Below are 13,226 nucleotides of genomic sequence, written 5' to 3' on the forward strand. Positions count from 1 at the left end.
ATACCCTCTTGTAGATATTGAAGGAAAAACATTTTCCTTCTAACACTTTTCATTTCATTCTAAAAGACACCTCTCCAAATATCAGTCTTAAAAATAGCCCTAACCAGACTCCTTGGACAGATGCAGCCACTCATCTGTACAGCTGTGACACTGTGATATAATAAGAAATATATATTTGATCTTCATCCCCAGTTCCTGGCACAGAGCTGCTAAAACTCTGTCATTTCCTGAGTGATAGGGGTGAGAGGAGCATTTTTTATTATATTTGGTTTGTTCCCAGTTTCTGGCATGGGGTTCAAAGAGCTTCCAGGTTGGTGAATGCACTCACATTCGGGGAGAGTTGTGTACCCCAAATCCATGAGAACACCTGTACTTGGAATCCTTCCAGATCTGCCCTATGTACCTCTTCATCTGGCTGTTCATTTATATCCTTTATAATCAACCAGAAATAGTAAGTATAAAATATTTTTAATAAATAACTTAGATAAATAAAAGATACCTCTCAAGTCTTTCTGGACTTCATCAAGTTCTTCACATGGTGTTTATTAGTAAAGAGTAATGAAATGGTCCGTCTGTCTCAAGGCAGAGAAGCACTCGGGAACCCCTGATTGGTCATGCCAGGGAGGGAAGGGCTCCCATATTTGGAAAGCAACAGGAATGCACCTCCCCCTGCAGCTCCTACATAGCCGGGCAGGCCCAGGAGTGTGTGCAGGAGGTGTGCAAGACGACAGTGCACCCGTGGCTCCAGAGGTGCACTGCACTCCCAGAGAGATCCCAAGGTATGTGGGGGGCAGAGTTTGCGTGTGCATTCCATTTTTGTGGCCAAGGTTGTTTATTTTTAATCAGACTGTAAACCATGCAATGATTTCTTTACTCTCGCCTCCTGGGATGGGTCCCACATCTGGGGACACTTGTGAGAATGTTCAGACATCACTGGTGTTCTTGCCTATGTTTTGGTCCTACAATAAAATGCTAGTTTAGGGTTGGCTGGTTGGGATTTTCTTTTGCTTTTAAGTCCTTGCCTCTGAAGACTAATTTCTTTCTCAAGATCTCTATGCTTTTATTTTTTAATTTGATGCACCCATAATTTATATTATTACTGTTATTTAAGATTTCTCCTACCAAGGGGTATGGGCTGATGACATGGGTGTAGCCCCTGTTTAGGAGATTAATGAATGTTTGCTTCACGCTTGGATCTCTTTGGAAAAAGTTCATCTGAGCTCACTGTGATTGGGGGAAAGTGAGGGGTGGATGCTGGAAGCCCGGGTGCTCAGGCTGCTGCCTGGCACACTTGTACCCACCCTGGGGCAGTGCCTGCAAGTAAAGAGAAGTCAGCAGAGGTCTCTTTGCAGGAGTTCAGAGGAGCCTGGGTGTGCACTTAGGTTGCATTTTGCCTCTTTTTCTGCCTAAGAACCAGTGTCACACTAGAGTTGAACATTTTAACAGAGAAGTACTAATCACTTTTAGGAATACTGCAGGGAGGATGTGTTAGGGCCTAAGCAAGCTAACTTTTCAACCTCCACCAGCTCTGGTACTCATGGACACAGTAAATCTTCTTCTAGAAGATAGCCTAAGCATGCTCTGCTGTAGTAACTCTTCCTGTATCCCTGATCCACATGGACAAAGGTCCAGGTGCTGGAGTGCCTTGAACAGTTGACCTTGAGAGGTGGATTTCCACAATAACTATTGTAAGTTCAGGAACCAGATGTGACGAACTACCAGATTGGGGGGCTTAAGGGGGAGGGATATTTCCTGAGGTCATCAGCAGCCTTTCAGATGCCCTGGGGCCACCTTGACTCTCAGTGTTTCCCCAAGCCCTCTTGTCTTCCCTGTCATCTCATTTCCTCTGAAATTCCTCACAGGCCCTGCTATTCACTTAGCTTAGGGGCTATCGGAGCTTCCCTTCATGCCCAGTGAGTCAAAAGCACAAAATTCGAGCACCATCCCCTCCAGCAGCCCAGAAGGGCAGTGGGGCATGGCAAGTGGGCACATGGGAAGAGCATCAGACAGAGCTGGATTCAAATCTGCCACCCACTATTGTGTGGCCTTGGGCAAATTACTTAACTTCTCTGAATCCCAGTACAACTTTTATAAAGTGGGAGTAATAATGTACCTACCCCATGTGAGAATTACGTTAGGCAATGTCAGTGGCTGGCACGTAGTAAGTGCAATAAGAAACTAGTTGAGGGAGGAGGGTGGGGTCACACTGTCCCCAGGGTAAGACTGGAAAGGATATCTATGAATAATCAAGTTGCCTGTTGCAGCTTCTGATCTGTCTGAGAAAACCAAGATCACTGTCCTGAATGGATGTAATTTCAGGCAAAAGCAAGAAACTTGGTATTGAATTGACTTAACCCTGTACAGCCCAAGCCTGCGAAAACAATTATGTTTCCAGAAAAATGTAAAGGGTGCAAGAATGCCATTCCTCTCATAGAATCTCCTACATGTGGGAGGGCGCAGGGGAGACTGGGAACCCCACTGGGGAAGTTAACTGCTCCAGCCTTTTCTGTTGCAGATTCTGACACAATGAGGAAGCATCTGGGTGGATGCTGGCTGGCCATTGTCTGCGTCCTGCTCTTCAGCCAGCTGTCCTCAGTCAAGGCGAGAGGCATAAAGCACAGAATCAAGTGGAACCGGAAGGCCTTGCCAAGTACCTCCCAGGTCACGGAGGCCCACACTGCAGAGATACGCCCAGGGGCCTTCATCAGGCAAGGCCGAAAGCTGGATATCAACTTCGGAGCTGAGGGCAATAGATACTACGAGGCCAACTATTGGCAGTTCCCTGATGGGATCCATTACAATGGCTGCTCTGAGGCCAACGTCACCAAGGAGAAGTTTGTCACCAGCTGCATCAATGCCACCCAGGCGGTGAACCAGGAGGAACTGTCCCGCGAGAAACAAGACAACAATCTTTACCAGCGGGTCCTGTGGCAGCTGATCAGGGAGCTCTGCTCCGACAAACAGTGTGATTTTTCGTTGGAAAGGGGAGCAGGACTTCGGGTCACTCTGGACCAGCCCATGATGCTCTGCCTGCTGGTTTTCATCTGGTTTATTGTGAAGTAAGTTTGCAAGCAGGCTGGTAGCCACAGAGATGAGTGTGGGTGAGCAAACCATGAGGGAGTTATCTCAGTTCTTCTCCCCAAGCCCCAAACCCCCACATGTTCTGAAGGTACCAAAGAGCAGTGATTGATTCTTCAGCACTTCAAATAACATTCCCAAGTATTCACTCAGGTTCTTGTTTGTATTTGATAAATGTGTGGGCATCAATTCTCTCCAGGCTCTACCTGAGGGTGGCTTGTTCCTCCCTGCATTCTCAGCTCCGGTGGAGCGTCTGGCACACCATATCATGCAATAAATGTTTGGTAAGCAGATAAAAGAATGCACCAGGGACTGTGCCAAGCACTCCACAATACTTCCCAACAACTCTTAGAGGTAGGTGTTATTCCCATTGTACAGATGAGGAAACTGAAGCTCCAAGATGTAAAGTAGTAAAGTAGCTAGAAAATGTCATAGCCATAATTCAACCCTGGCTTGTCTAACCCCAGATTTGCTGCTCTGTACAGTCCCACTTTTGGAAATATGAAAAGACTGATGCTGATGGCCATGTATTTGATACCTTATTACATGGAAGTTGATTAATTAGTTTAATTAAATTAAGATATAATAAAGGAATTAAACTAAAATAGAAATAAAAGCTAGACAAAAGCCCATATTTCCTTGTAAGCCCATATTTCCTTTCCTTGAAGTACTGCTGATTCTGAGTAGACTAGATCTACTCGCAGGATGTGCCTATGGCACAAAGATGTTCTTTCTCAAGAAGGATAAGTATTTTCTATTCCCATCTCTGAAATAGTCCATGTGTTTAAGAAACTATTTCTAAATAGCATGTTTGCTTTCTAATGTTCCCCCAACCCTGTGTGCATGTTTTAAGGTACATGCATATGAGCTTCTTTAAATATACTCCCTTTGTACAGGTACTCGATAAAATCTCTAGCCGTTCTTTTACTGCCACTTTGGCAAGGAGCCATCATTTCTGTGAATCACTTACAGCTTCAAAAAAAACAATGCCTTGACAGAAAGGTTAAAAAGAAACTATGTCTTTCGGAAGAACAAGAATTCATGCATGCCACAATCAAGAGCAGATACACCTCTACTTATCATTAGTTAAACTATGTATATATGACAAAATATGAATACAGTTTAAATAAGAATAATGAATCTAATGCTCTAAAAGACACCCCACAGGCCCTCTGGGAGTATGCTCAGAGACCACCCCCAAGAGTTGTTGAACCGTATTTGGAGATAAAAGTTGCTGAATATTATCAATTGTCTGTAAGGGTGAAAAAATGTGCCTTGTCAGACAATCTATCCTAAGTATTTTAAAACGTGAGTGTTGATAATGGTACCTCATGTTCAGAACCTCCACTGCTAATCAGTGTTCTTTGCAAGGATACATTTGGAAGGTTTTAACATAGAAAGTGGGTGGAAGACTTGGGAGCCAGGCAGCCCAGTGGAGCACCTTCCCCAGGGTGTGCAGGGACCTGCCGCACACCCCTGACAGCACATGAGGAACGCCCACCTCCGTGGCTCTCGTGCTGCTAGCACGGTGCCCATCTTCCACAATCCTGGTGAGTTCTAGACCAGAGACCAAGACTAAAGTCCAGAACACATACAGGTTATTTCCTACATGTCAATTTTTTAATAATAACAATAGCAATAAAAACAGAAAGAACAAGTACTTATAGGCTGATGTTGACATTTCAAGTCCCCGCTCTCCTGAGTTTAATTACAAGGGCACACACAGCCTCATAAGCAAAATGACTTCATTACTTATGTGAAAACACTCAGGCCATGATGTAGTACATTTTCTATAATTCCTGTCTTTTCTCATTTCATTAATAGTTCCAGAAACCAGATTTAAGTGGGCATGTAGTGAATTGGTATATAGTGATTCAAATGCAAAATTTATTTAAGGAACTTTTAATTGACTCCGTATGTGTTTGAACATCCTTGTTCATATTGATGAATTATGAGATCAAGTCAAGGCTTTGTGAGTCTAGTTTTCACTTTAGCAAAGGGTTGTCTGGTGCCTACTATGGACAAGACTACGAAGGATTTCTGAATTATTCTTGACAGAGTCATTTTAAATGTGAATAATTTCACCAACCATTGATTTCTTGTCCTTTCTGAGCATTCATTATTTTAATGTAAGTTTATTGTAAAAGTGACACTAAAATTACAACAGAAATCCAAAACATTGCCCACAGTCCCAGCATCTGATTGTCAGGGTTCTCGTTTTGCCCTATAACCTCCTAGTCCTTACCATTTGCATATACAAATGTACATATTTGCAATAATAATGTAAGTGAGCTTGTATATTCTAAATTTTTGCTCAACTTTATTCTATGCTTTTTTCATTTTCTATGATTTGGGGTTTCTTCCCTCCCCCTCTGCCTTCCCCAACCCACCCTCCTTCCTGCCTGAGATGTAGCCTCCACACTTTCCTTGTGCTCAGATATGTAGGACAGAGTTTTTTGTTTGATTACTCCTTTTAAAAATACTGTAATCATACATCTCACATTTAATCCTCTGCAATTTGCCTCTCTAACGCTGAGTCATGACCCTTGCTCCAGTGCAACAGCTACCTAGTTAGTTAACCTGTCCTTTTAGAATGCTGCATAATGTCCCGTCCCATGGAATAGACCAGGATTGATTTAATCATTTCCTTGTTGACGGACCTTCAGGTTGTTTCCAGTTTTTCACCACTGCAAACAATAAACATCCTTGTACAGACAACTTTGCAGTCTGTTACTTTTATTTCCATGGAATAGATTTACACGTGAAAGTTTCTGGAACAAAGCTGTGTGTAATTAAAATTTTCCTAGACATGACTAGATTATGTTCCTACATAGCTGGAGCATTTCGCATCCCCCTGCCATGTATGGTGCTAACATGTAAGACTTTCATTTAAGTAAGAGCAACTGCCTTTTCCACAAATGGTGCTTGAGCATCTTCTCTACTTTGCACACGACACACCTAAACCTTCCCAACTAATTTCTGACCATAAAAACCATTTGAAAATTCTAAAGCTGTTAGCAATTTCCATCCTACACCTGGTCCTCGGCCCAAAACATCTGGAAAGCAGGCAGAATGTGTGCAGGCTTCCGGCTCAGAGAGTGGTATGCTTGCACAACTCCACACTCCCCAACAGTCAGGGGAGGCATAGTGTGATGTTTGGTCTTGGTCTTTTTATTAATTTGCAGTAAAATAAGAAATGCAAGTATCTGCATTCCAGCAGGAATGTTCTCTAGGTCATAAAAATCAGAAGAAGCAGGAATCGAGCACACAGTGTAAATAGTCCACACTACTCCTTTCCTCTGAGTTGTCTGAGCAGACAATCAGCATCCCCTGGAGCCCCTCACACCCCACCTGGCTTAGGATGTGACTGGCAATCTTCAGAAACCCCACCCTCTGGTCCTAACGAGGTGTGTCCCAGGTAGTGCCATGAGTTTGTCTTGAGCTGCCCACACCCTTTACCTCAAGCTTTCTGATAACAAGTGACTGGCTTTGGGCAGTGGCCCAAAGTGGACCCTTGGCCTTACTTTGCACCTTCGGTTTGGTCACATCTTTCATCTCTACCTTTTCTTCATGTGCTGTATGTGGCTGGACAGGGATGCCGTAAGATGCCGATGTGTTGCTCTGTGGCACATTCTGGAGTCTGCCAGGGTCTCACCTGAAATGCTGACAGTGGGGCCTACGTACCCACATGCAGGCAGTGGTAATACATGGGCAGACCACACATGCCAGGTGAGTAATCAAGAAGGCTTACACAGATGTGGCATCATGACAAGTTTCAGTTTCCCCAGCTGAAAGTTCAGGTGCTGCTCAGTTGAAGAGCAGACCTCTGACAAGCCCAGCTCAGGACAGCACCTGTGTGTTCACATTTTCTGCCCCAAGCCCATGCAGTCAGACACAGCACAGGGCTCGTTCTTCTCTTATCCTCACTGCTGGTAGGAGACCCTGTTTCAATTGGGCACCCAGCTTTCCTGGTGGAAGAGAAGGGAGCCAAACTTCCCTGCTACTGGGAACAACAGACACCTGCAAATGGAAATAAGGTGCTATGCTTTTGAGACATCTCTTAGCCCATCCCATCAAAAGCCTGCTCCAGAAAAACAGACTCAACTGCTTCCCTTGGCAAATGGGAGCCTTCCCCTGGGCCCATGAGAGGCCTCAGACTGACCACCCCACTTCCAAAAGGACCTTCCTGGCAGCTGCACCCAGGCCAGAGCTGACCCCCCAAAAAAGCTTATCCTCTAATACCTAAGTGTCACTGCATCCCCAAGATGCTTCCCTCTATCTGGTCTGAATTTCTTATCTCCATTCATCCACCCTCTCCCTGGTCTTCCCTTGGAATTCCCAAATCTTTCTGTGGGAAATCATTGCCGTCTTAAACAATACGAATTGTTTTAACTCCAATAGGCTTGGCCTTAAATTATACAAGGAAGTTGGAACTCAAGGAAGCTGGAAACAGGTCAGGGCCAGAGGACCTAACACAGCTGGTCTCCCTGGATAGATGGAGGTGGGTGAGGGTGAGAGGTTGGGGAGACTGCTAGGAGAAGACCATTGCCAACTAAAAATTGTCACTTGTTATCTGCCTCTACAAGGATTAAATCACTAGCCACTGCAGTTGCTGACCTTCAACACATCCTGAGGGGAGTTCAGGGCGGAGATCAGGAATGAGGCACTCTGTGCTCTGGGAGAAACTGGCAGAACGGGCCTTCAGATAGTTAGATATCTTCAGGAGAAGATTTTATGAGCCCAAATTCTTCCATCTCCTCATATCTAGAAAAGAACTAAAATCACTAAAGTGACATCTGCTTCTCATGACTAACAGCAAACTTCTGCCAAAATGTGTGCCTGATTGCCAAAATCACATGTATACTGACCTCCCCCACTACCTCTTTGGAGCAGTTCCTCAGAGCTCTCTGAGATGCTGTCTCCTGGGCTATAGCCCTCATTTTGCCCCAAATAAAACTTAACTCACAGCTCTCACATTGTACCTTTTTTTCAGTCGACACCATCTATGGGAAGAATTACTCACTCAGGCTCATCAGAGGTGTCATCAGCATCCAACAGGGCTTTGGGCTCAAGAAACAAGGTTCAATACCAAGGAGAGAGATGTTCAAGGACTAAGCAGCGGGAAGGATCCAGGGTAAGGTCCTGGTTAGGCAGGACCCATATCAGTCGTGTTCTCCTTGAACACTTGAATTTCTCCTTGAATTTCCAAATCCATAATTCAGGTTTCTAATTTTTTTAACTGGCTCTTTTGACTCAAGTTTACTTAGCAATCAAGAACAAAATGAAGGACCTTATAGCATCTGTAATATTGTGGTTTATAAGAAATATATTGTTAAAAGATAAACTGAGGTATGTTAAAATTTTTGAGTTTATTTGAGCAAAAATTAATTTGAATCAGGCAGCATCCAATCTAGCAGATAGAGAGGAGCTCCAAAGATCTGTACAAAATGGAAGACGTTTATTTACAGAAGGGGGTGGGAAAAGGAAGTTACTAGCAAAGAGTGGATTGTTTGTGGCAAGGTCACCTTCCTTTAGGGGACAGCAGGGGTCTAACAGGCAGATTACCTTACTAGTACTGACCAGGTAATTCCAGACTGACTGGCTTAAGAGTCCACTCCTAGAAGAGGTTGAAATTGTAATTAATTTAGGTACTAAGTCTCAATCTGGTGACATGGGCTTAGTACAGGTGATTTCATTTGGGGCCTGCTGCCTCTTTTGTATCAATATATTTGGTCATATTCTGGTCATTCAGATGACCAAATCCATTTCTCATATATATTTGGTCTTCATCCATGGTTCCTGGTTCACCAAACCATTGGAATTGCCTAAGGAATTAGAACAATAGGATTAGAAAAATTTTGTCATAATACTAGTTCTCTTTCCTCAGTTCCTGAAATCACTTCAAAGTCATAAAGGTGAAATGGGTGTCTTGTTATTAATGACAAGCCCCTTTCCACAACTACTGGATTTATGTTAATGTAGTGACTTTTGGAAAGCACCTAAGAATGGGGGCTGGTTGCCAGGGGAACGAACTTTGAATTGAGGTTTGGAACTTTCAGTCCCAGCCCCTAACTTCTGGGGAAGGGAGGGGCCTGGGGGTTGAATCAATTACCAAATGCCAGTGATTTAATCAACCTTCCCTATGTAATGAATTCTCCGTAAAAACCCCAAAGGATGGGTTTGGAGCTTCCTTGTTGGTGAACATGTGGAGATTTAAGGAGCGTGGTGCGCTCAAAGAGGGCATGAAAGCTCTGCACTCTTTCCCCACCCCTTGCCTTGCCCTCTCTTCCATCTACATGTCCTTGAGTCATATTGTTTTGTAATAAACTGGTAATCTAGTAAGTAAAATGTTTCTCCAAGCTCTGTGAGCCACTTAGGTAAATTAATCGAGCCCAAGGAGGGGGTGGTTGGAACCTCAGATCTATTGTCTCAGGTCAGTTAGAAGCAGAGATGACAGCATGGACTTCAGATTGGTATCTGAAATGAGGGTGGGGAGCAGGCAGTCTTGTAGGACTGAACCCTTAACTTGTGGGATCTGACTCTATCTCCAGGCAGATACTGTCAGAATTGAGTTGAATTATGTATGACACCCAGCTGGTGTCAGAGAATTGCTTGGATGTGTGGGGAAATCTGCCCACCCACAAAAACCCACACTGGAATTGGTTCCAGAACCCTTTTAGAATCTCATAAAAGTCATTTATCCCTCCTCATGCCTAAGCCAAACAACATCATCACCTGTCCCCCTGGAGAAGAAAGTGAAGGCGAGCAGGAGGCAAAGGGTTGGTGGATTTCCCTCAGATTTTGGCCCACATAGCATAGCCAAAGTGGGGAGGGCCCCAACCACCCAAAGTTAAAGGGCTTTTCTGGGCTTATTGTCACAAGAGCAGATTCTAAAAAGTTCCTTTGGGAATTTCAAACGTAGTGTGGTCTGCAAAACTGCCCCTTCTCAGCTAAGAGGAGACTGACCTGTGCAGATGGAAGTTTCCATAAGTCCAGCTGCCAGACTCTCAGGGTAGGACCTGAGCCTGTCTGTGGGGTCCCCACATTTATATTTCAAGGCCACTGGCCCTCTGCCTTAGCAGATGGCTTTTACTTAGAGTTACAGATAATTTTCCTCTGGGCAATAGCTCAGCTCCTAACTTATGTTCAACAGTTTAGCTAATGTCCTTCTTTGCTTTATCTTGGACATTTTGTGGTTTCATCCATGCCTTCATTCCACAAACATCTGTTGAGTTCCTGCTATGTGTCAGTCTACTCTGTGCTGGAGTTATAATGGTTAGCAAGTAAGGCAATATCCCTGCTTTTGGGGGTCTTTACTTTCTGGTGGCATAAACACATACACATATAACCACAGATAAACTGCTATATCAGCTCTCTGGGAGTTGGGGGGAGCACTGGTTTGTACCATTTACCAATAGTGCCCTCGTGTTCTGTGCTCAGGTCTTAATTTATAAAGGTGATGAGTGATGGCATGGAGAGGTCAATGTCATGGATCACATTTTCCCTAGAAATGAGAGGCATGGCTTGTCACCACCACAGGGTCACAGAATGAATGCCAGACTTTGGTCAGGAAGAAGAAGCAGGAGAGAAGGGAGAGCCTAGGTCAGAAGCTTTTACTGGGGTTTCCTCGGGAAGGGCAAGGCAGGGTAAACAGTTTAGGACTGGCTAGCTTGAATAATTTCAGTGGACTTTGGGCTATAGTGGAGCTCTCTAGTTTTTTCATACCCAGCCCTTTAAAGCACAGGACTGATAGAGATCAGCTTCCACTGCTCTCAGCTGAGCCTTTTGCTATCTCTAACAACTGGCTGGCCCTGAGAGGGCAGTCTCTCTCCAGCCAGAGAAGTATTTTTATGATGTCAAAACATCACAATATAGAGAAAATTTTAAAAACATGATTAATACACCGAGCTAGTCTCAAGTTACCAGCTAGCTGACTGCAGAGCTGGAAGAGATAGATGTGCACAGTCCTGTGTGACTGGTTCCAGCACAACTAATTTGTTTACTTTGTAACCTTTACACATGTTAATTCACTCCATATGCCATTTTATAGCCCTCTAAAATCAAGGCTGAAGTCATTTCAAGTTGAGGGCTGTAGATGATTGAAGATTGCCCTCTAGATCTCTCTCCCCACATGCAGATTGACACCCAGTGGTGCGTGGGCTTGGGAAGAGCCAGGCCAGAGCAGAAGAGAGATGGCACATGGGCCTCCACTGGAGTTCAGGATCAGTTAGAAATAAATCTCTATTGACTCTCTATCACATGCCTGACCATCCCTGGGGCTCTGCAGATACCACAATGAATGAATCACCACTGCTGCTTTCCAGGTTTCAGTCTGACGGGGAAGTGAATAATGACTGAGCAGTGTGGGAAAGTGGTATGCTATGCATGGGCACTAGCAAGAAATGTTTCCAGAGAGGGCAAGTCTGAAAAGATGAATGAGAGTACCGAGGTGAAGAAGATAGGAAAGAGGCAGTATTATTGCAAAAACCAAAACCAAAAACACCATGGTACATACAAGGAGCTGCAAGTCATTCAGTCCAGCAGGGATGGTGGGGGCATATGGTGGAGAGTGATGCCATGAGGCTAGAAACCAAGAAGGGCAAGACCAACAAAGTTCCTTTATTCTGCTGGTCCTACAGGGCAGCACTTCTTAAGCTTTACTGGGGATCTTAGTTAAATGCAGACTCTGCTTCAGCAGGTTTGGGGTGGGTGAGCTCAAGATTCTGCAGCTCTATCAGCTCCCAGTGATGCAACACCATGCGTTCACGGACTATGCTTTGAGGACAGTGTAGGTAAGGGGGAGCACTGAAGGGTGTTAGGAATACTGTATCAGGCTTACATTTAGAAAGATGGCTCTAGGGACTTCCCTGGTAATCCAGTGGTTAGAAATCCATTTTGCAATGAAAGGGACGCCGGTTCAATCCCTGGTTGGGGAACTAAAATCCCAGTTGCCGCGGGGCAACTAAGCCCGCACCACAACTAGACAGAAGGCTGCGCACTGCAATGAAGAGCCCACATGCTGCAACGAAAGATCCCACATACCACAACTAAGATCTGACACAGCCAAATAAATAAATAAATATTAAAAAAGAAAGAAAGAAAGAAAGATGGAAAGATGGCTCTAGTTGCTGGGTAGGGAATGGGCTTCAGGCAGCCAGGGCTGCAAAAGGAAGAAGGTTAAGCCTGGCACATGGTGAGTTTGAGGTGTTCCATTTGGATCCTGCCTGTCCTCCCTTGTCTGACTCCCTTGTCCTCACTGCCTTCCTCACATGTTTCTCCTCCCAAGGGGGATGCTGGAGTCCTCAGAAATGCTCTCCGGGACATCTTCTCATGTCTGGGATGCCAGTCTGAACAGATCACTCAACTTTACAGATTCAGACAAATGTGTGCTTAATGTCACTTGGTCCTATTATACAACAGAGTCAGTTCATTTAGGGGCAGAATTTATTTCACTAGCTTTATAAATGGCTGTCCCCAGAGTACATATTCAAGACCTAAAGTGTGGTCATTTATGCTTTCTAATTAAACTTTACTGAATTTTATGGGGGAAACATGTGCTATAATGAGATTCCCCAAAATCTTAGGATATATTGCTTTGGAATGTTCACAGTCACAGTGGTGGGGAAATATCGTAGGCTCAAAGGGGCCAGGGAGTCTGCTATGGGGCTTAAAGGAGAGCAAATTATCTGCTCCTGGGGACATTAGAAATGAGATTTAGGTAGAGTCCATTAGAAAGTAAGAGAATGGAGCACAGAGGGTGCTCCTCTAAGAAATAGTATGTCCAAGGGCTTAAAGGTCTAGAAAGAGGTGACAAGTGTGAACACTACAGACAGCCCGGTATAACTCTAAAATACACTGTGATTAGGGGAGAAATGAAACAGGATGATCACCAGAGAACAGAACACAACGAACCTTGTGTGCCAACCAAAAGGAGGGCAGCTAAGCTGCCAGCTCACTAAACTCCACCCCACTGGCCAACCTGTTAGGAAACAAACATTTACTGAGCTGCTCTTGTGTGCTGGGCATCTGTGCCAGGCCTTGGGGATACAGTGATGGAGACCACAGTTAAGGAGCTTAGAGCAGGTCAATATTGGAGACAGACTTAAACAATGAATATGATTAATTAATTTCACATGTGATGACTGTCA

At 44.5% G+C, this 13,226-nt stretch overlaps 1 protein-coding gene across 1 annotated transcript; it reads left to right on the forward strand.

Moving 5' to 3' along the window:
- The first annotated feature begins 2,526 nt into the window (after positions 1-2,526).
- Positions 2,527-3,063, forward strand: PRND (prion like protein doppel). Its single transcript, XM_060123413.1, has one exon. It carries the CDS (start codon positions 2,527-2,529, stop codon positions 3,061-3,063), a length of 537 nt encoding a protein of 178 aa, XP_059979396.1.
- The last annotated feature ends 10,163 nt before the right edge of the window (positions 3,064-13,226 follow it).

This window comes from Lagenorhynchus albirostris, chromosome 15 (genome assembly GCF_949774975.1).
Source record: "Lagenorhynchus albirostris chromosome 15, mLagAlb1.1, whole genome shotgun sequence".
NCBI lineage: Eukaryota > Metazoa > Chordata > Mammalia > Artiodactyla > Delphinidae > Lagenorhynchus > Lagenorhynchus albirostris.